Consider the following 25,000-nt stretch of genomic DNA (forward strand, 5'->3'; position numbering starts at 1 on the left):
CGTGGTGTTACCAAACTTTTGGACACCACATTTAGACCAAACATCTCCTGAGAACCTTCTGCATCGACAGTGTCTAACACCATGGCCAGCATGCCGCACACTGCCAAAGCACACAGCTGCTGACAGCTGTTAAGTAGGAGGCCTTCTTCAGTGATTGGTCCAGTCTGATTGAAGGTGCCAAGCCAATCAGTGGCAGCCAGGTCTCCTCCACAGCAGGACCTGAGCTGAATGAATGAATGTCAGGGTGCATACCAAACACTGTGCAATAATTATAATAAATAGAACCTTTCTTAAATACACAGATATGTAACACACGCACACACACACACACAAACACACACACACACACACACGCACACGCACACGCACACGCACACGGACACACAAACGAACACTTACACACAGACACATGCACATAAAAAATGCACACATATAACCCATTAAAACCGGGGAAGCAGCTGTGTCATTTTAGATTTTAGCGTTGGCTATTCAAAAAATGGTAGATGTACAAGCTCACAGCTTGTACATCTGATATTTTTGAACATTTTTGAAAAATCTCAGCCTCTGGTCTTAATGGGATAATATTGCCTATACATCATATACACACAGACAGGGCTGTGAGCCCTCCCCTTCAGGAGCATGTGAACGCTGCAGAAAACAGTAGAGCCAGGCCTTCTGGTAAACAAACACAGAGACTGCTGGGAGTCTTCACTGGGCCTCCAAATTACTGTCTGGTTAACCAGAACCTCTGAGCCAGCCCCTTAACTGCTACACACACACACACACACACACACACATAGGCAAACACACGCACAAACGCATCACATATCATGCACATGCACGCACGCACCAACACGCACACACACACACACACACACACACACACACACACACACACACACACACAGAGGCAAAACACTATTACACGCACATGCACATGTCATATAACATGCACATTGTACTGTATACAGACACAGATTCGAATGCAGGTTATGTACACACGCAAACACACATGCATACAAATACACGCACGCACGCACGCACGCACGCACGCACGCACGCACGCACACCACACCACACCACACCACACCACACCACACACACACACACACACACACACACACACACACACACACACACACACACACACACACACACACACACACACACACACACACACATCACTGTGTGGAGCCTGTCTCCACTCTGGCCCAGCCAAGGCCAAGCTGGGGGGAACTTAAGTTTTTCTTTATAGCGACCAGGAGAGATGTGGGATCATACACGGGCTCAGAGAGAGAAAGTAAGAGAGAGAGAGAGTGGGAGAGAGAGGGAGAGACAGGGAGAAGCACACCCTGAGGGCCCATCATAAGTATTACCCCATCATCAGCCTCTCAGTGTGAGTCGATTACTGATAACAAGAACTCTGAATGTAAACACAGTGTTAATGTTTAATGACTTCTTCTCCTCTGTACCTCTCTCTCTTTTTGTTTTACAATAGTATACTCTTTCTTGACTGGACCGGGTATAGCCGCTTGCCTGAAAGAAGCTTTAGATACACAAGACTTTGATTGCTCACCTTAAAAATCGTTTTCAGCGTCACTTTTTTGGTCGGTGAGAAGTTATTTTTTTTGTGGTATAGTTTAGTTGCCAATTATAACACGTTTATGTTATCCATGCCATATATATTGAAACAGTGCTCACATTGTCACTGTGGAGTGTTGTCTTTCCCACAACACAGTGATCATCTTTGGGATTGTCTAGAGTTGGTTCCACGTCTGACTGTCTGTGAGTCCTGCAACTACTGGGGACAATTTCCTGTCTCTCAGGAACGCCACAGCCTATCACCGTGATCTATTACGCCATAAAATGCAGTTTTAACATTGAACGTTATCAATTCTCGAAAACGGCCCGCTATAAATCTTGTGCTTCCACGGCAAGAGCTCGCTCCAAGACGGACAATTTAATTGTCAGCCCGAGACCACATCCCAACAGGGCCGTTGCCAGGGAGGGATTTTTATGTGTGAGACATTTAGATTCTCGGCTACGCCATAACACAACACCGCAAAATAGATCATATTTGAAGGACAGCGTTTCACAACGTAATTGATGTTCCCCGGGAGACTCGGCAGTCACCGAGTCTCGCTGCTCGGGACTCACAGTTTTTTTTTTGTTGCTGTAATACCATGCAGTAGGCGTCATCCCCTGTCCTAGGCTAGGAGTAAAGCATCCTCCATCCCGGGAATAGCCGGAAAGTCTTGATTCATTTGTTGAAAGGAACAAGGGGCAGAGATCACCTGATCATCATACAATAGCCATTCATATTCTGTCAAACAATATTTTCTCCTTTGCAGTCAGGGTTTTATTATTGTTACTGATGTTATGGAATAAACCCTGACTGGCATCTGTTTTTAAGGAACATCTCAGGCTGGAGGCTGTGTATGTGAACATCCACCCCGCCCTGCCCGCCCCTCCCCCCCCCCCCCTCTCTGTCTCTCTCTCTCTCTCTCTCTCTCTCTCTCTCTCTCTCTCTCTCTCTCTCTCTCTCTCTCTCTCTCCCTCTCCCCACCTTGCTGTGACTCATCGCTGACCAGTAGTCCTAATAAGCCTCACTGTAATTACAGGCTAAGGCTTTGGGCAGAGGGCCATCTCAGAGTGAGTTGGATCTGTCAGCCTCAATCGTTAACTCCTTCAAGCATGCTCCGCTGGGATTTGGGTGGGCCCCTCCGGAGCAAACGCAGCTAGGGCATCAGATGTCGCATCTGCAGATGTCACATGTACAGATGTCTGAAGCCACCCTGAGCCACGGCAAACCATGCGCAGAAGCCAAGGGCCCGGTCCAAGCCCCGTTTTGACATCTAAATGCAGTGGAATCAATCTAGTGCACAGGGGCGCCGGGTTGTAAGAGTTCAGCCCTAGGAGTTTGGAGTTGCTCCATGGTGAATGAGAGGGAGCTGGATGATAATCAGGAAGCGATCAACAGGGGGGAAAGAGAGAGAGAGAGAGAGAGAGTGAGAGAGAGAGACCCAAACCCTCAGAGGTTGAGTGCTGTTGCTTGATGCTGTTGCCCACTGCTGCGGCCGTCCGCTGTGTCTGCCCGGTACTTTTCAGCCTCTCAAGAGCTATTTTCATTTCCTGCCTATCTGATTGGCCACTTTGTGAGGGGCAGCACAGGCTGACTTTCTGCAATGATGTTGATGTTGATTGCCCCCCTGAAAACGTAGTAGCGGTGCAAAGGCAATGCCAGGCAATTTCCCATGTTCAGGTTTTTCAATGTAGGACTTACTCACTGTCAGTTTATGACCATTCCCGTGATAACATCCACCACCCATGATTTGAGAGGAGCCAAGATAAACAGATATATTCAATAGCCTGTCCAAGGTGGAAAAAACATTAGCATATTGTCCATTTCTATGAGTGGATTTGCCTTCTCTCCGGTATAAATGTTTATGTCTGTGCGCAATTGGGCATCCCTAGCGGGGTATTTCCCTCCCAAATTTGGCCCTCTTCTATACATTGGTTTGGGCCTTATATGCACCTGGACATTCCTGCACACCGCTTACATGCACATACATATACATGCACCCTCTCTCGTCTCCCTCCTCCCTTCCTCTTCCTTCTGTCTTTCTCCCTGTATATCATCTACCATCCCTCCCTTCCTCCCACTCTCCTTCTCTCCATCCATCCAGAAGTCCATTATCCTTTCCCTCCCTCGCTCTATCCTGGCTTACCATCCTCTAGCCAGAGAGCCGGCCTTTAGTCAGTTCGGAGGTGAATGGAAGCAGTGGAAAAACGGACCAGCTAGTTGGAGATGAATGGGAACTTTGGAAAATTGTCCGGTGATAGTCGATAGCCCCCCTGCGAGCCCTCGTCTGGAGCGCTGCCTGTTCGCCTCTCTCCGTAGTCACTCTATCCATCTTGCCTGTGCCTCGTGCACCTCACATAAATCATCCTCCATCCCGTAGAATGGACAGGGAGACCAGACCAGAGCAAAACCGCCCCCACCTTCCCCCTCCAACCCAACTATAAATCTGGTATTAGTTTTACCTCGCATAATGAATACGGGAGGCTAAACGGTCCTGGATACATGAGAACAGCATGTCTTGCAGATGTACTATAAATATTTTGAAACTAGCCGGCTAGTTTGCAGAGAGGAAGCAGACCCAACGAAATACACAGAGGAAAGACGGGGGGGAAGGGGGCGTAGAACGTGTAAAGTGGAATGTTGGCCCCAGCCTCCGAGCGTCTGTATTGTCTTTAGCACCTACAGAGGCGCTCCGTCCAAGACAAACGCTCTTTACAGGGTTCCCGTTCCCAGCCGCGGCCCCTGTACCACTCTGGACCTGCCGGCTTCCCTTCCAACCAATCCTTCAAACTGGCCTCCGAGGAGCCGGCTCGTTGTTTGATTAATAGCCCGATCGGACCTGATTGAGTGATAGATGGTTCGAGGGAGGAGGGGGAAACCGGCGAGCCTCGGGGGTGCTCTTGGACCGTGTCTGGGAAAGACTGCGCCGCTCCTCGCCGGGGGGAAGGATGTGATTGGTGGAAAGCTTGAATTAAAGTGAAGTACTAGTAATAAGGTAGCTAATGACACAATGGCTCTACAGAGCCAAGCTGCACCCAAACAAGCCTGATGAGTGGAAATGAAGTCGTAGCTGATATGGCTCTGAAAGACGAAGTGTAAACGCACAGTACACAAGCGCTGGGCACGTGCCGCATGCAGTACACACATGCAGATGCAGAAACATCCACACGCTGACATGCACATACAGTACATAGAAATACACCCCTCACACACAGACACACACAGTCACACACACGCACACGCATATACAAAAGAGTGGAAACTCTGAAAGCCCCCTTTTTGGCATGTTTCTGGACTCAGCCCCGGGCACTGTCACCCTATCCCATCAAAGAGCCACACACACACATACACACACACATACACACACACACACACACACTCACACACACACACACGCACGCGCACACACACACACACACACACACACACACACACACACACACACACACACACACACACACACACACACACACACACACACACACACACACACACACACACACACGTCACACACCATGCACACAGGCTCATGCACTTAGAACCCACACACACAAATACACACATGCTTAAACACAACACTTACTTGAACACACACTCTGCCACCCCCTTTGCCCATCCCACACACACACGTGCACACCCACCCACACATGCACACGTGCACACATGAGCAGGCACACACGCACGCACTCTCACACACACAGCAGAGTGACAGCAGGTGGCGTGTGACACGTCAACATCTGAAGGTTCCTGGCAGTCGGAGGCAAAGTCTCAGCTCTCTCGCTTTTTTTCTATTTTATTTTGTATTTTTTTTGCTCTCCCTCCACGCTCAGATCTGTCATTCGGCCCCTTTAATGGCAGCCTTCGTCACATATTACTGCCTTATTTTCTCCTCTCCCTCTCCCAAGCCACAGAGGTTCCTTTTTTTGTTCCTATTTTTAAGTACAAGTGATCTCAATTAGGGACCTCCGTGAAGGCTGGAGGCGGCAGACAGGCAGAGCAATAAGAGCAGAGAGGAAATTGTCTTTATACCCCCTCCTCCCCTCCCCTCATCCCCGCCTCCCACCACCCCCTCAGTCTCTCTCTCTCTCTCTCTCTCTCTCTCTCTCTCTCTCTCTCTCTCTCGTTCTCTCGTTCTCTCTCTGCCATGTTGAGAACAGAATGAAATATTAGATGAGCTGAAAGTTGCACTCTGGTTCTGTCTCTCTCTATTTCTGTCTTGGTCTATGTGCATTAATCTCTCTCTCTCTCTCTCTCTCTCTCTCTCTCTCTCTCTCTCTCTCTCTCTCTCTCTCTCTCTGGTTTGTTTTTGTTCTCTTTCTTTTATTTTCCCTCAATATATTTGTCTCTTTCTAATAACATTGTTCTTTGTTCAAATGCATGAACATTTGTTTATACATAGAAATTTGTCTTTGTCTCTCCGTTTCCCCATCATCCATTGTGCAGCCTAAGGCGTCCTGATGTAGTCATCCTTACCGTTTCTTAAAGGCCTAATAACACTTGTTTGTCATACACCACATAAATGCCCATACAAGCACACACACACGCATACAATTACACACACACACACACACACACACACACACACACACACACACACACACACACACACACACACACACACACACACACACACACACACACACACACACACACACACACACACACACACACAGACACACACCACAGAACGTGCCTTCCTTGTCCTAACAGTTCACAGTGATGTCACGGGCTCAGTGACAAATAGTCATTATGGGCTTAGCGGTGATCTAGGATCAGTGGGTGGATGTGAGTCGCTGAGGTCGTGTCGATGAGGTAAGAAGGAGTAAGGTTTCTTCTAGCCATCATCATTGCTCCCTTGCCCTCATGTCCTGCCCTGCTGGCAGGCCGCGTGGCCCGCCGATTGGCTGATGGCGGGCCGGCGTGCTGATTGGCCCGGCAAGCCGTTTGCTACACAGTTTAAAATCCTCAGTGTTCATTTATCCATTCTACGTGTGTGTACAGAGTGTACAGATGTAACCAAATGGACCCATGCAGGTTTGGCTGGTTGACCTGTTCACAAGCCAACCTTCTATAGCGGCTAGTTGGTCTGTTGCTACAGACTTGCTATGAACCACTTTAGCTTTTACTGTATTAATTGACCGGGGTCCCCCAGGGGTCAATACCTGGTCCCCTCCTTTTTGCCCTCGACGGCAAATCTCTTCACTGAAAATAGCAGATCTACAAGCCCACACAGCGTGATGCGTTGTGAGCTTGTAGATCTGCTATTTTTGCCAAAAGTTTGCCTATTTTCACAGAATGTTCACCTATTACGACATGCCCAGAATAGGGACGCTAGGTTGTGGTTAATTAGCAGACTTGTTGGCTCATTTAAGGCTGGCTGTTAGCTGGCTGGTTGATCAGTGGCCAGCTTGCTGATTGATTGGCTTGCTCCTAGTTGGAAGGCTGGCCTGTGGACTGCTGGCTACGTGGCTGGCTCTATGGCTGGTGGCTGGTTAGCTGGATGACATGCCGAATTGCCATTTGGTTGATTGGTCGGGCTGACTGGATGCTTGGTTGCCTGGCTGGCTGGATGGCTGACTGTTTGGTTGGCAGGCTGTTCTGCTGGCCTGCCAAACATGGAAACATCCCGTTAGAGCTAAAAGCCTGGGCCTCGTCACTGCCCTCTTCTAGAAAGCTATAATTAAGTGTCTTGAAAAATGCACCACTGTGAAATGGAGCCTTAATCCTGCGTCTTAAGTGGCTGTACTTTTCCTCTCGAGCCATGAGAGAGAGAGAGAGAGAGAGGGAGAAATGCTGCTCGCCCATGCTGTATTTTACATTTATCCAAGTGCTGAGTTTCATTTAAGTTGTTGTTTCATTGTGTGCGTGCGCGCGCGTGTGTGTGTACGCGAGTGTGTGCGTACACGTGTGTGCATGTCCATGGGTGTGTCCTGTGGAGCTGTACTGAATGTCTGCCTGCTTATTTACATTCTGCGATCAACAATGAGCTCTGTGTGTCCTGTCATCTCTGCTAATGAGGTGTGGTTAATTGAGAGAAGAGAGCTTGTGGGCCTCTCTTTCTCTCTCTCTCTCTCTCTCTCTCTCTCTCTCTCTCTCTCCCCCCATCCCATTTATTTCTCCACCGCTTTTTCCCTCTCTCCCATCTCGCACTCATGCATAGAGAGAGCAAAAAGAAACTGTGAGAGAGGAGAAATCTAGTAAAGATTCAAAGAGAGGGCCCGGACTGGCGTAGCGGTCCGGGCACCTAGGCTACAATGTAGCATGACAGCAAGTCGCGGGTTCGAGTCCCAATCCCGGCGGCCTGTGCTGTGTGTCACTCAACATCTCTCACTCCCCCTTTCCTTTCAGCCTACTGTCCTATCATAATAAAGGCATAAAAAGCCCCCCAAAAAAAATCTTTGAAAAAAAAGATTCAAAGAGAGAGGGAGAGAAAATACACAGTTGAGAAGTCTCACTTGGCTGCCAATGTTATAATGCAGCTTATAAGATTTGTGTGTGCATGCAGAGTGCGTGCCTGCGTGCGCGCGTGTGTGCGTTCGCGCACGACAGTGACAGATACGACACATTATATCTCAGTGGCTAAATTAGTCAGCGCGAATGTCAGCTGAGTTTGATTTTTACCGAAAACAAATAATTGAAAGTGAACGGCGGTGCCGGGCAGAAATACAATATTACCATAAATCATAAAACGAACATTTCAGTTCGATGTGGTTGTATTATGCTGTGGTTCCTCGCTGTTTAGTGACTTCTCCTACTGTGCAGTGACTCGGAGCCAGTGTAACACAGTAGATGAATAATACCAGAGCAGAGGGAGAGAACTCGCAGCTGTGCGCCAGGAGAGCATGAGGCCTCCATGACGATTGAACCGCATTACGCCGCGTTTATTACAATAATGATATGAACTGCTATGAATAAAAAAAAGCTCAGTATAATATTCAATCTCGAGCGACAAAATGAGTTAAAAAAAAAAAAAAAAAGTTCAGTTAAGTTCGTTTCAGTGTGTTCCAGCGTTCACGTTCGATCAATATAAAAAGCAGATTGCAGGCCCAGGGTTAAGTCCAGGACACATGGTTGTGGCACATTAACACCCTCTCTCTCCACTGTCTCCCTCACATCTCCGCTACATCAAACAAGCGGCGTTCCGTTCAAACGGCGCGGACGCTATACCTCCTCTCTCTGCATGTCAGCACTCAGCAGTGGTGGAAAAAGTATACTCGAATGTGTTACTTAAGTAAAAGTATCAATACTGCAATGTTGAAACACTCTGTTACAAGTAAAAGTCCGAAATTCAACATTTTCTTGACTAAAAGTTGGCTACAAAAGTATTGGTATCAAAATGTAGGCCTACTTAAAGTAGGCTACCACAAGTAAAAGTAGGCTACTCATTATGCATTGCAGAATGTCCCATTTCACAAGTTCAATATAGGCCTATACAAATCTTTTGAAAATAGCAGATCTACAAGCTCAATACATTGCATCTCGAGGCATTGTGAGCTTGTAAATCGGCTATTTTCAAGTAGCCGAAGTATAGGCCTATATAAGGCTAAAGTGGTTAATGCATGTTTTGTAATAATAATCAAAACCTATAAAGTAATAACAAGTAAGTTGTCAAATAATTGCAGTGGAGTAAAAGTACTACAATATTTGCCTCTGAGGTGTTAGTGGAGTAGAAATAAAAAGTACTGAAATGTAGAAATACTCCAGTAAAGTAAAAAAAAAAAAACTTAGAATTGTACTTAAATGCAGTACTTGACTGAGTAAATGTACTTAGTTACTTTAACACCACTGCCTATATCCTGTTGGGAGGGAGCTGGGAGACAGATGCTGGATGTTCAGCCGGAGAGAGCAAAGCGGAGTCAGATGGGACAAACACTCTTTGATGAGTGGAGCTTGTCAGGGCCCAAGTCACGACCAGAGAGGGGTGGAGGCCAGGGGCCTCGGATAGGGCTGTGAAAAAAAAGAAAGGGGGCTCCCTCTTACCGCCCCGCCTGACTGTTGTGGGGACGATAAGAGATTCAGATTTGAGGTTGATTAGTTGGACACGAAAATGTAGTCTATGCGCACCAGCAATGAATATGTAGGTCCACTGGAGTTGATTGGGACCAGTGGTGTAAAGTAACTAAGTACATTTAATCAGGAATCTTTACTTTACTGGAGTATTTCCAATTTTCAGTGCTTTTACTCCTACTCCGTTACATCTCAGAGGCAAATATAGTACTTTTACTCCACTACAATTATTGGTCAACTTTAGTTGTAGCCTACTTACTTTGTAGATTTTAAATATTATTACAAAACATATATTAACCACTTCAGCCCCATATAGACTTCGGCTATTTGAAAATAGCAGATCTACAAGCTCACAACATTATGAATAAGCTATAGCCTACTTTTACTTTTGGTACTTTAAGTAGGCTACATTTTGATGCCAATACTTTTGTACTTTTACTCAAGTAAATTCTGAAAACCAGACTTTTACGTAACAGAATATTTCTACACTGCAGTATTGATACTTTTTCCACCATAGTCCACTGCCAATGAATATGTAGTTCCACTGGAGTTGATTGGGATGATGACACACTGGTGATGATATGAAAAGCGATACGCCCACGGTATGCGTTGCCTTTCATCCGTAAAATGTACAAATAAACCTTTTTTCCAAAATGACATTCCTGTCAGAAACTCAAATCAAATCAGCGGCACTATAAATATGAATTAGAGCTGATTGCGTTGATCGTGTTAACGATATGGAATTGACATGATATCTCTCTCATCTCTTTCATCCTCGACCAAAAAACGCAAATAAACAGTTCCAATTTGAAATCCTATAGACCTTTAGGATGTTTTCCCCGTTTCGTCCCCCCCCCCCCCCCCCCCCCACTCAAAAAAATGTATTCAGTGGTGAAAAAGTGATATTATCGGCGCTGAAACTCGACACTGTTGGAATAACAGCCTCCACAGTTCCAGCAAGGCCATGTTTATCGCTATTACAGATTTAATTACAACTATACGCATTTATCCATCCATAAATTGTGAGCTGATCTCGGAGAATGTTGGACAATGTGAACCATATTTCAGGCGCTTTTGGGGCACCAGTGAAGGGAAGTGTAACTCAATCACTTTTCTCCTCTCTCTCTCTCTATGACGAGGTGCCAGATGCGTGTCAGTGCTTTCAGACTTTATATATCCCTCCCCACACACACGCGCGCGCGCACACACACACGCGCACACACACACGCACGCGGCATGCACAGCACACTATAATATCATAGATATCACTATATAAGCTCAATGATATACACTCACATATTTTACTTAAAGTAAAAGTACATTTATCAATACTGCAATAGGCCTATATAAATACTCTGTTACAACAAGTAAAGGTCCGGAATTCAAAATGTAGCTACTTGAGTAAACGTACAAAAGTATTGGTATCAAAATGTACTTAAAGTAGCAAAAGTAGAAGTAGGCTATACTCATTATGCAGAATGTCCTATTTCAAGTTCAAATCTTTTGAAAATAGCAGATCTCCAAGCTCATAATGCCTGAGGCATTGAGCTTGTAGATCGGCTATTTTCAATTGGCCGAAATGTAGCCTATATAGGGCGGAAGTGGTTAATGTATATTTTGTAATTATAATCAAAATTTACAAAGTAACTAACTAGTAACAAAAGTTTTCAAATAATTATAATGGAGTAAAAGTAAAATATTTGCCTCTGAGGTGTAGTGGAGTAGAAGTACAAGTATTGAAATTTGGAAATACTCCAATAAAGTAAAAAATACCTCAAAATGTTACTTAAGTACAGTACTTGTCTTGAGCTACGTGTAGCCTACTTATTTACTTTACACCACTGACAGTATAGATACACACAAAACGCTCAAAGTCATTCAGATCCTCATATAAAGCTTTTATTTTGTCTTGAAGCATATCCAGACCTTAAACAAATTAACATCACAATAACAAGTAAAGTCCCCAAAACAATTCGGAGGGGTCTAAATAAGTCGCTTGCCTAAAATAACAAGTTATACGATCGCATCTGTTCTTTAGGCAAGCGACGCTGTACGTGCGACTGGCAGCTGCAATCTCCTTCATCAGTGGTAGGCTACTTAAGTACAATTTTGAGGTATTTTTACTTTAATACTGGAGTATTTCCAAATTTCAGTAGCCTACTTTTACTTACTCCACTACATCTCAAAGGCAAATGTTTTTTACTCCACTACAATTGTTTGAAAACTTAGTTACTAGTTACATTGTAACCCTATATACATTTCGGCCAATAGCCGATCTACAAGCTCACAATGTGATCTGCTATTTTCAAAATATTTTTGTATACATTTGAAGACTTGTGAAACGGGACATTCTGCATAGTGCATAATGAGTAGGCCTACTTTGTACTTTTGATACCAATAATTTTGTACTTTTACTCAAGTATATTTTATTTTGAATTGAAACTTTCACTTGTAACGAGTATTTCTACATTGCAGTACTGATACTTTTACTTAAGTAAAACATTTGAGTAGCCTACATTTCCCACCACTGCCTACGTGCGACTAGAGCTATAACCTGGCAGCTGCACCACCAGTCTCCTTCATTTAGAAATAGAAACCTAGGACTATATCAAAGGCCGTTTTGTCACATAAAGCCACTGCAATAAAGTGGTGTTTGGGAGCGGAGTATAGCGGGGAAACACACAGATCAACACATGTTGCGGTGTCACGCCGTTGTCGTGTGATGTGGAGGGGGTCCTTGACTCATTCTCCACTCACTGGGAGAGACATCAACATCGGGAGACTGATGATGACGAAGATGATGATGCAGGCAGGGTCAAGTGTGTGTGTGTGTGTGTGTGTGTGTGTGTGTGCGTGTGCGTGTGCGTGTGCGTGTGCGTGTGCGTGTGCGAGTGCGAGTGCGAGTGCGAGTGCGAGTGCGAGTGAGAGAGAGAGAGAGAGAGAGAGAGAGAGAGAGAGAGAGAGAGAGAGAGGGCTGGTGTTGAAGTGCAGTGTTGGGAAAAAGTAGGCTACTCACATTTTTTTTACTTAAGTAAAAGTATTAATACTGCAATATGGAAGTACTCTGTTACAGGTAAAAATCCGGAATTCAAAATGCACAAAAGTATTGGCATCAAAATGTACTTAAAGTACCAAAAGTAAAAGTACTCATTATTATGCAGAAGGTCCCATTTCAAAAATCCTTTGAAAATAGCAGATCTACAAGCTCACAATGCCAACATTGTGAGCTTGTAGATCGGCTATTTTCAAATAGCCGAAATGTATATAGGGCTGAAGTGGCTAATGTATGTTTTGTAATAATAACCAAAATCTACAAACTAGTAACTAAAGTTTTCAAATAATTGTATTGGAGTAAAAGTAGGACAATATTTGCCTCTGAGATGTAGTGGAGTAGATGTAAAAGTATTGGAAATCGGAAATACTCAAGTAAAGTAGCCTATACAAATACCTCCAAATTGTACTTAAGTGCAGTACTTGAGTAAATGTACTTTACACCACTGCTGAAGCAGAGACTTGTTGGAGCTCACAGAGGGTAGAGGATGCCCTCTACAGTAGAGCTGGGTCTGCTCTTGACAATTATTTGACACCACCCATCCATCCTGCCCCTACACCCGGCCATTTCCATATTATAATTATAGGCGCCACATAAAATATTTATAGACATGGAAAACGAGAGATACAATATATGCATATTTATTTATTTAAATGTGTGGCCCACTGATCAATTGTAATTATAGAGGAGGACTGCAGGGATGTTTATGAAGTTAAGTTTCTCTGACAAGCATTTCCATTCAAGTTTGCGCTCTAGTACCTGTTTTCAGCTTATGGCAAACTTATAGGCCCAATACATATGTATTAGTAATTTTATGAAATATAAACCATGGTTTTACGCAATAGATGTAGTTAACTTATGATAACTTCTTACTGTTGTCAATTGTTTGAAATAATGATGATTCTATGTCGGTTCGTGCGTAAAAGGCAGTCTTTTGGTGCCACCCGGGGCTCTGTTTGATAACTTTGATTGATTACACACCACTACACTGCTGTATATAATACATTGATTGATTGTTTGATTGATTGATTGATTTATTGAATATTTTATTAAACAGAAAAGCAAACAGCACGAGTACAGTCATACACTTATAGTCTAAAAGAATCACACACAAAAAGTCCAGTGGACTTGTTTCCATTGAGGTCCTATATTGAGGTCGTAAATTGCCTATTAAGTGGCCAATCGAGCTGTGCACTTGGATTTCACATAGTACCCCCCAAAAAAAACTATAATGCATGCAGCAAATGACTTATCGGGTAGATCACAGGCAGTGTAATTATGTCCAGGCCTATAGAATATAGGCTACCTGTAGGTACATATACCTGTACAACAGCTCTACCCTGCGACCGAGTGAAACTCTACCCCACCTGAGTCACACGCTCTCCGGTGACTCGTTCACTCTGGCGGCGCAACACAACTTCTGTTTCTCTTATGTTCGCCTCCTGGGCTCTGATCCTCTCACAGCCACGTTTATTGTGCCGAGAAAACAATAAGAAACACCCACGATTTATGGACTTTACCCGAATTATTCAATCAAAATGACTGCTTCCAGTTCCAAACCTCCGAAAAGCGCGTGGATTATCCTGGGGAACGGTGAAACGTCGGTATGTTTGCCTATATTTATTTGTTCTTTGTGTTCTATTAGGCTATGCTTCAGCTCTGCTTGTAACACAAAGAAAAGATCCATGATCGTGAACGTGAGCCGGTGATATTTTTACGCATAGACTTTAAAACGACCTGTCCGCGCGCGCCATGCAGTTGCCTATAGCCGTGTGTGTGTCCACAGCCTGTCCATGTGTGATAGATCACTGTTTCCCAAACAGTGGGTCGCGGACCAATTTTCATGGGTCACGAGTAAATGTCAAAACATTTTAAAAATGTTTTAATTCTTTTTCAAAATAATTTCATGAATACAAATAAAAATAGATAAAAAATCAAATAAATTCCATAAATTAGAAAACAAATGTTTAAGAAGTTCGTGCCTCCTTGTGATCTTGTAGCTCTGCTATTTTCACTAGTTTGGGTACCGGGAAAACGTCTAATAATCTCTCTTTTGGGTCTTGAGCTACACAGTTTGGGACCCACTGTGATAGATGATTACCGCGGTGATCGCAGAGAAGCAATAGATCTCACTCCAGACACACCACGTGTTGGAGTCGCATCAGCACAATAATTGCCGGGCTGCTCTATATAAACCACAAAACCGTGAGCACGGGAAACCCCGACCTCCAAAAACACTAACCACATTTACGGCTACAAAAAAAAACGCTCTCGTTTTTCCGCCTCCTTCATCTTCACCGGCAATGATTTTTTCTCTCTCTCTCTCTGTGTAGTTTCATTTCATCAACCTTTTTTTAACCCTATATGTTAAAACGTGCGGTTGGAACCGAGCAACTTCTTCGTGGCGAATAGTAGTGTATAGAACGAGCGACTCTCCGTGGCTATAAATAGCGCTATTATGTATTGTTAAAACTTAAAAGCAGGGTGTTCGTATCTTATATTCATCTTGACTTTGAAAACTGTGTGTGTGTGTGTGTGTGTGTGTGTGTGTGTGTGTGTGTGTGTGTGTGTGTGTGTGTGTGTGTGTGTGTGTGTGTACACACAGCCCGCGGGGCTTTCGGCTTTTGACTTTGACACAAAGACTTCAGTGACGCACCTGGAGCAGCAGCGTGCGCTTTGAGAGAGAGAGAGAGAGAGAGAGAGAGAGAGAGAGGGGGGGGGGGGAGAGAGAGAGCGAGAGAAAGAGAGAGAGAGAGAAAGAGAGAGAGAGAGAGAGAGAGAGAGAAAGAGAGAGAGAGAGAGAGAGAGAGAGAGAGAGAGAGAGAGCTAGAGCGAGAGAAAGAGAGAGAGATAGAGCAAAGAGAGAGAGAGAGCAAAGAGAGAGAGAGAGAGAGAGAGAGAGAGAGAGAGAGACAAAAACTCTTTGAGCATCTGGGTGGACTGTTCCACTTCAGAAGTTTTTTTTTGTAATTGCATATTATGTGTTTTGGCTTTTTATTTAGCGTTATTTATATATCCACACACACGTGAGCGCCTGGGTTTGCTTGTCATGGACACTTACGCTGAAAAAGTCGGACGAATTCGAGAGAGATGTGGAATAAAAAAAAAGACCTTGTCATCAAAAAGCATGATCAAGCAAAGTTCCAGGGTGTTTTTCTAAGCTGGAGAGAGAGTATTTTATGTCGTTTTGAAAGGCGACCCACCAAAAAAAGTCTGTAGTGGAAGACAGAATCGCCAGCGTGCGTCGCCGCCGCGAGAGTCAGTCCCATTTTCCGCTGGCAGATGTGTTGAAGTTGAACTTGAAGTTGTTGAAGCACCAGCGGTGCTCCTGCTGCTCCTCCGCGGAGAAACAGGAGGAGAGAGGAGCAGAGGAGTGGAGGAGAACTTTTTTTTGTTTGTCTTTCCTCTCGATCTCCACCTTTTTTTCTCTTCTTTTTTTTTTTAATCCAACCACTGTTGTGATGCGAATCCCCGTAGATCCCAGCGCCAGCCGGAGGTTCAGCCCGCCGTCCAGTAGCCTACAGCCGGTCCCGGGCAATAAGATGAACCACGATGTGAGCTCGCCCACGGGCCAGACCGTCGACCCGGCGGCCGTGCCAAGGCTGCGGCCCCACGAGAACCGCAGCATGGCGGAGATCATCGCGGACCACCCGGCCGAGCTGGTCCGCACGGACAGCCCCAATTTCCTCTGCTCGGTGCTGCCCTCGCACTGGCGCTGCAACAAGACGCTGCCCGTCGCCTTCAAGGTAAAGCTCTCTCGATCACTCTCTCTCTTTCGCTCTTGCTCTCGCTCGCTCTCTCGCTCTCTTTGTGGATTTATTTCTAATTGAAAATTAACTCGGTGAAAATGATTGTGGCATAGCCTATTATTAAAACGAGGCAAACATTGTGAAAATAGCCGATCTACAAGCTCGAGGTGTTGTGAGCTTGTTGTTTTGGCAACGTTTGCCTCTTTCTTATATTATTTGACAATTTGGCCAATGTTTGACCAGTTTGTATAGTATATTAAAATGACCACATTGTCATTGAACGAGAGTTGCTGTGCTTTTTGGCATTACAGACAATTAAAATGAAACATGTTTTTATTATAGCAAATATGTATGTGCTAAAATGCATTTTAAGAGATGATGCTTATAGGATGTGATGCTTATTTTGTTTTAAAATATGTCCTGTTGTTGCTGTCTTCAGAAATCTATGTATATGTCGAACAATTAATAACAATGAATTGTCAGTATAGGGCCTCTTCCCCACAAAATCCCAATACCGTTATATAATATAATTAGAGCCTAATCACATTCTATTTTAACGATTATCTTGTAATTTATTACAGACAGCTATGCTGATTTCTGATGATTTCTAATCCCATAGAGTCATGAAGCAATGAGCTATCTTGTAGGCCTATTAAGCTAATTAATTATAATTTCATTCTTAAACTCGAATTTTCATTACATGTTAAATAATAAACAAATAAATGCCAGCAGTCCTACTGCACCCATTTCTTTAATAACAATTAATGTTTAATAGAAAATGTAAAAACAACAACAATAATAAAGAGTTTCCAGCACTTCTAGCCATGTTGACATTTATTAGTCTGCTGTGCCTGAATTAACTCACAAAGAATATATATTAATTCCCACCAAAGATAAATGTTTTATTTGGATTTTGGATTTTAGACCTATACTTGTATTTGAAAGGAAATTTAACAGGCCTATTAATAACTCAAGAGTTTAATATAACTCAGATGTTATTTTAAGGATCAAAAGATGCTAGTTTGGGCACATAGATCAACGCTTGTGTCATTAGCTGTCATTACTACACCCCTGTCAGTATTCCACCTCTCTGTAATTATTCTCTTTTATCTATCTCCAACATTGTAAATGATAACTCTGGGCTTATAGTTGCTGCAGTCTCCTTTAAAAAACACTGTCATTTGATACTTTTATTTCACAGATTTTTGAATTTGATAAGTTACAGAGTTCCCATTAATCATGACATCAATAGCAGCTGTTTAAGCAGTTGACACACATTAAATGAAACTCATTTATCAACGTAATTTGAGGGCAACACTAGCAGGAGCCGGTGATGTAACACAGTCTGCAACCCTATATTGATTTTATATATTTTCTAATTCATTTTGAGTGATTGAAATTAAAACCATGTTTTCCTTTACTACACCGTTCCTGGCGTACCTTCTCCAGTCACAGAAATGTGTGATATTAATTTGCTTGAGTATTCTTCCTGTCTTTATCATCATGGTTTCATAACAATATGGGCTTGGCCTCAAAAATGCATTATAATATTGACTGGGGATATATTTTAATCTGCATGGATGGATCCTATAATACATTAAAATCAACACATTTAGAGGAATGTTTGCATCTATATTCTTCCTATAATGAATCCTTGTTTGCTCTTTGGGCTGAAAAAACAAACAAAAAACGTAACGTAATTTATATCAGTTTTGCCCTTTGACCTTTGACGTCTGTGTGCCTGGGCAGGTGGTGGCACTCGGGGACATAACTGACGGGACCGTTGTCACGGTGATGGCGGGGAATGACGAGAACTACTCTGCAGAGCTGCGCAACGCCTCCGGAGTGATGAAGAACCAGGTGGCGCGCTTCAATGACCTTCGCTTCGTGGGTCGCAGTGGCAGAGGTGAGGCCTTCACGTCAGCGTATACCTCACTACCGTTCAATGGGGGGCTAATAGCTGCATTAGCCATGTGGATTAGTGGTCACATTCCCTACACTGTGACCGCATAATGATCCACACATCAGCCACTTGAGGTTCAAATCCCACCGGCTGCCTCCTATAACATCTGCGGGGTGATTCACATCGGCCTTTCTCTTTCATCCTTTGACATCTTAGCCATTTTCTCTCCTGTGAGCTTTATAGGAATACATTTTTACGTGTTATCACCTATCAGGTGGTGACCCACTTGAAACGGTCCCCGCAGAGTGATAGTGGCCATTCAGATATATGATATTTGACATCTTGACAAGTCCGAGATCTAATAGAACCATTAAACCGCCATCCCTTCCCTATGTTTCTGTCTAGAAGCTAGCAAATCTATGTCATATTCTGTCCTCTGGCACACCCCCCCCACCGAAACAAAATGCACAACTTCCCTGCGGAATTGTGACCCATTTCTCCGTCTTCCGGCCCCAGTTTGCGAGCCATGCACAGCTTCACAATCAGAGAATTGTGACCGTGACTAATCCATCGTCGTCTATACAGTATGTTAGGCAGTGTTGATTTGATGAGAGCACAGCATTCATTGCCTGTGAAGGCCTCGTGTGTGACAGTGACAGTTTGCCTGACGTGACCTTGCTAGGTTCATTAGGTTCCTTATGAACACGTTGGGTGGTGCAGCAGCCGCGGCGGCACATCAGTCTCATCAGATGTCCTCGGGCTCTTGAGGGAGCTTGCCAGTGGCGCAGCCCTCCTCTATTGGAGCAAATGACATTCCGCGAATATTTGGCATTGCCCTCGTTGCTGTTAGCGTCAATTACATGTTGTGCAACCGAGTCATCTCATTTACTGCAAGAGAGGTTTGGCACCTAGGGATGTTTTTTTTTTCTCTTCTCTCTGCAACAATTCCTCACACATGCAATAAAGAGAATGTCAGGATTCTTGCCCCTGGTGTGTAGCATTGGAAGTGCTTTCAAAGGGAGAGATATTCAGTTTCTGAAAGCTAAAAAAAAACCTACAGAATGGACGTTCGGATAAATTGTCAGTGATAAGCGCTGTCATCGAATCTGCCTGTGGCATGGTGACATGTGGCATGGTGACAGCAGTTATACATGTTTGCCTTCAGTTCAGTCCCTTTAGTTCAGTGGTTCTCAAAGTGGGGTCTGGCGACCCCCAGGGGTCCTTGAAGGGGTTTGAGGGGGTCCCCAGCAAAATGTGTTAATATAGCAATTAAAATTAGTTTAACCACTTTAACCCTATTTTATACTTCGGCTTATGCTGTATACTTTGTTTATGAATAGAACAGAGTTTGTAAGCACAAATCTTCTCTTCTGGGGGTACATGGCATAAAATATTTTCAGATGGGGGTCCGCAGCCAAAAATATACATGTATAGATTTGTCATTGACATGAAAAAGTGTGAGAACCACTGCTTTAGTTCTTCTCAAAGGTGTGTGTGTGGGGGGGGGGGGCAGAGAGAGGGATAGAGAGGGAAGGAGGGGGCAAAGAACTATAGGAGGACGCACCAAGGCTGAGGAGGACCCATCACCACGGAGACGGAATTGTGTGTCCTTTCGCTATGTGACACGGAATCTGGTGACAGGAAGTGACATAGGAGCCGAGGGGGGGGGGGGCGGGGGGGGTGATTGGAATACGAGGCGTCTGAAACATATACTCTGCTTGGAGTGAGATAAGTACTTGCAGGGCGACCAGATAGGATGTTAGATAGCTAAAAGACATGCAAGAAGAGAGACGGGAGTAAAGGGCCGACAGTGATGGACAAGGAGGGACAATTAGAGCCCTGAATATGTGGTACAATACAGACGACACTGACGGATGGCACAGTCTTACGATAAGGCCAGGAAATCCAATACTTATTGATAACATCATCATTAGAGTGCGCAGTGTAACACCGGTGGAAGACATAATGGAGGGTAAAGGACAGCTCTGCCTGTTACTATCGATAACAAATTGAGCCCTTGTTAAGACGGACAAGCCGCGATACAGATGACTGCAATTAAGTAGGGGAAATAATTAATAATGAATCGATTAATTGATTAATTAATCGCCAGACAATGTGTTCATTAATTAATGAACTTTGGGCATCGTTATAAGCAAAAATGTTAACAAATTGTAAAATATTTTGAATAACAGATCTACAAGCTCACGACGTGTTGCAATGGGATGCATTGTGAGCTTGTAGATCAGCTATTTTTACCGCACGACACTGTCATGCGAAGAAATGGTCCAGACAAAGTGGATTCTCAAGAAGCAGATGTCAAGTGAAAGCAAGCACAGTCGTTCCTCTGAGTGCATAGTTTTGAGGTGGACCACCTTCACCCCTAGAATAAAATCACATCCAAATCGTTGAGCCTAGAATTGACAAACAATTAGTCACATCGCGGCCGACCACCCAATGGACAATGGGACAATCGTCGCTTTTAAGCCTAATGCTGCTTCAAAAGGAGCTTAAAATGTTGAACTTCACCCGTAGAATGCAATAATCAGTTTAGTTATGTATCGTGTATACATTTCTGATATGTGCTATTCACAGCTATACAGTATATAAAAGTTACATTTTTGTTAGCTGGTTGTACTTTATTTACCATAATCTTATGCTCTAGAGTCTAAATGAAATCACAAAGAAAAGGAATGATCAAATAATGAATTGATTACAATAAAACATTAGTTGCATCTCTACGGTCAAGAGAGACTGAACTCCAGAATGCAGGACTAAATGTACCATCCTGTCACAGATCAGTTCACTCACATGAACCTCAACATCAGGACAACAGGCCACCTGTTTGTCTCTGAGATGGTATCTCCCAGGCTCATCTCAGGAGTGCTCTTTAAAGGAATATTTACAGCGGGCTAAACCATGTGGTGGAGCTAAGAAGGGGAGGAAACGGACGGTGATGTGGGGGGGGGTGTGTATGGACGGTGATGTGGGGGGCGTGTACTAACGGACAGCTGTTCTGATGAGTCGAAGCGGCGACGCACTCCCCACTTCCTGTTTCCTGCGCGTGACCATGGCGACGTGATGCGTCTGCATACCTTAGACGTTAGTGTTTGTGCTGAGTCGGCGGCTGCACTCTGATTCACAATGTTCCTGCTGCTTTCTACCCCTCTCTTTCTCTCCATCTCTATCTCTCTCCATCTCTCTCTCTCTCTCTCTCTCTCTCTCTCTCTCTCTCTCTCTCTCTCTCTCTCTCTCCCTCTCCCTCTCCCTCTCTCTCTCTCTCTCTCTCTCTCTCTCTCAGACACACGCATGCACGCACGCACGCACGCACGCACGCACACACACACACACACACACACACACACACACACACACACACACACACACACACACACACTCGCCTCTCTCTCCCTCTCTCTCTCTCCCCCTCTCTCTCTCTCTCTCTCTCTCTCTCTCTCTCTCTCTCTCTCTCTCTCTCTCTCTCTCTCTCTCTCTCTCTCTCTCTCTCCCTCTCTCCCTCTCACGCACACACACGCACTCAACCCCAAGGCAACAACTGCTGAGGATTATCAAGAAAGGAAGTGACTATTAAAATGCCTCTCTCTCTCTCGCCCACGCACACACGCAGCGTTAGACGGGGAGAAACTCAGGATAACAAGACAGTGGCTCTTTCAATCAATCTCCCATTGAGCTGCCGCCAAAACGACCCAAATAGACCTCGCGAAACAGCCAATGTTGTCTGCCGTTAATCCACTTAAGGCTGATTTGTCCCAGTTTGTATTTGCTATTATGGGATGGCGACCACACTTGTGACTAGGGGATGGTTTTGGTGGATGAATGTGGTACATTGTCCGCCCCCCACCCCCCCACCCCCCGTCCCCCCGCTCCCCCCAGATGACTTGTCATTTTAATGTTGTTTCATGTTCCCGCAGGCAAGAGCTTCACCCTGACAATCACCGTATTCACCAACCCTCCGCAAGTGGCCACTTACCACCGAGCCATAAAGGTCACTGTGGACGGGCCGCGCGAGCCCAGGAGTGAGTACCGACACACACACACACGCACACACGCACACGCACACGCACACACGCACACACACACACACACACACACACGCACACGCACACACGCACACACACACATACATGCGTGCATTAACCATTTTCACCCTGGGGTCCCTATTTTGAACATGTCATTGGGTGAACATTCTTTTTTTAAACATTTTCTACAATAGCAAAAAATGGCAGATCTGCAAGCTCACAACGCATTGCAAAGCATCACGTCGTGGGTGAGGATGTAGATCGGCTATATTTCTGCTATTCTGCTATATATACAGTAGGGCATAAGTGGTGAATGTGCCCGACACACACACAGTGATATCGACTGACTGTCTGTATTTTCACTGTGAGAATATGCGTATTCCTGCAAAAGCACAATATATCTCACATACAGATGCACATGCACACATGCCTAGCTGCTAGACTAAAGCAATAAGCACATTCAAAGCCCGATACTGGTCCATTTGGTTACATTTGTACACTGTCAGAGTTAAATGAACAGTCAGGATTTTACAGTGAAATTGCCTTTGACTGGACAGTGGGTGGATCTCTGCAGCGAGCCAATGGCATTTTAAATCCTCAAGGCTCATGGTTTAAAAATGGATCTCTGCCTGAAATGGCGACATGGTAATAAAACAAGTTAATTTACCAAAACAAAAAAGGGCTTTTGCTGGAAAGAAATATCTGATCGTTTTAAATAGCAATCAACAGGTTTTTAATTAAGTTAACTTCTCAGAAAACAGCCCATTTTCCCATGGGACAGAATGAGGGGTGGAGTGAGAAAGTGAGGGAGAGAGAGAAAGAGAAAGAGAGAGAGGGAGAGGGAGAGGGAGAGGGACAGGGAGAGGGAGAGGGAGAAAGAGAGTCAGGGAGAGAGAGAGAGACTAGCAGACAAGGAGATACAGACAGATAGAGTGAGAGGCACAGACAGAAATAGAGACAGAGAGAGAGGGATATACAGTACAGACAGACAGACGCACAGTAAAATACTCCCCTACCGGTCCATTTGGCAACATTTGTACGCTCTCAGAGTTAAATTAACACTGAGGATTTTACTGTGTGCAGAGACATCGGAGCAGGGGCGTAGCACCAAAATCTGGGCCCTGGGGAAAGAAATTTCTGTGGGCCCCCCGACGCGGCCGCGCGCGAAGCGCACGGGCGCCCGCATTTCGCACGCGCGCGCAGCGCGCGTGCGAAAAAAAAATTTGTGTTTTTGGGGGGGATTTTGTTAGTTTCTTTTCGTTTTTTTGGTTGCTTTATTTCGGTTTTAGGGATAGGGTTAGGGTTATGTTATTTAATTCTTATTTTTGCCTGATTTTACTGATTTATTATAAAATATTATTTTATCATTTATTATTAACCAAATAACTAAATTGTGCACATGTAACCACATGTGTATCCTCATTTCTAAACATACTGTAGTAGCCTACAGAGTATGGTACTCTAGTAGCCTAGAGTACCATACTTGAGATTGTTATCATTTATAAAGTATTTATCATTCCCAGGGCATAAGAAAAGACAACCATACATTGACAAAGGGCTTGGATCATATAATGTATAATAAAGGACAACTGAACAAGACTTCAAGAGTCTGATTTTTTATGTAAAAGTATCAATACCACAATGTAAATATACACGCTTGTTACAGGTAAAAGTTTGATATTCAAAATTTACACGAGTAATCAATATGTACTTGAAGTACCAAAGGTAAAAGTACTCATTATGCAGAAATGTCCCATTTCAACTTTTCAAAATGTATAGAAATCTTTTGAAAATAGCAGATCTACAAGCTCACAACGCCTCACGGTGGGACGCGTTGTGAGCTTGTAGATCTGCTATTTTCAAATGATGGCCAAAGTATTTATAGGGCTGAAGAGGTTAATGTATGTTTTGTAATAATAATACAAATCTGCAAAGAAACTAGTAACTAAAGTATTCAAATAATTGTAGTGGAGTAAAACTAAGTATATTTTCCTCAGAGATGTAGTGGAGTATAAGTAATAGTACTGAAAATTGGAAATACAACATTTTACTGAAGTACAGTACTTGAGAGTAAATGTACTTAGTTACTTTCCACCACTGCCAAAAAGTAGCAGAAATACAAGCTCACAACACGTTGCATCACAGCAAGATGTGGTGCAGCAAGATGCTTGTAGATCGGCTATTTTCACAGTGTGCACAGCCGTCATGCGATGCGACAACGTATACATCTGGCTTTAGTTGTGTGTGTTGTTCACTCACTGCTCACCTGTCTTTTGGAAGAAATTTGTAAGGAGTTGTTTCCCCCTAGGGCCCCTACTTTGTTTTCTTTCTCTTTCTAGTCTTTCTTTTCTTTTTTGAGAGCCAGATTTTCCTTTTTTGGAAGGAGGCGCCATGACTTTTTACTTTGTTTGGTAGGTATCTGCTGTGCTTAGTTCAGTTGTCACTCAGTCACTGACTTCAGTGTGTTTCATTTTCGCTGTTCTGCCTGCGCAGCTGACAGACATTCAGTGATTTCGAGTCAGCTACGGCTTTCAGCCAATGAAAAGACTGCTTTCAATTACTTGTTCAGTGATCATATGAGTCTAGACACACCTACTGCATCCGGTAAGTTTACACACACACACACACACACATATATAGAAACACACTGATCATTTCCGTATCCGCTCT

General features: G+C 44.1%; 1 protein-coding gene across 1 annotated transcript in view; it reads left to right on the forward strand.

The window, feature by feature from the left end:
• Positions 1 to 25,000, forward strand: part of runx2b (RUNX family transcription factor 2b) — a 63,018-nt gene that overhangs the window by 14,281 nt on the left and 23,737 nt on the right. The window contains 3 exon segments of the mRNA XM_084082489.1: positions 16,119 to 16,387; positions 18,140 to 18,296; positions 22,223 to 22,327. Coding sequence (XP_083938615.1) covers positions 16,119 to 16,387; positions 18,140 to 18,296; positions 22,223 to 22,327 — 531 coding nt within the window.

The sequence above is a fragment of the Gymnoscopelus microlampas genome (genome assembly GCF_963454915.1).
Source record: "Gymnoscopelus microlampas genome assembly, chromosome: 16".
In the NCBI taxonomy this organism is placed as follows: Eukaryota; Metazoa; Chordata; class Actinopteri; order Myctophiformes; family Myctophidae; genus Gymnoscopelus; species Gymnoscopelus microlampas.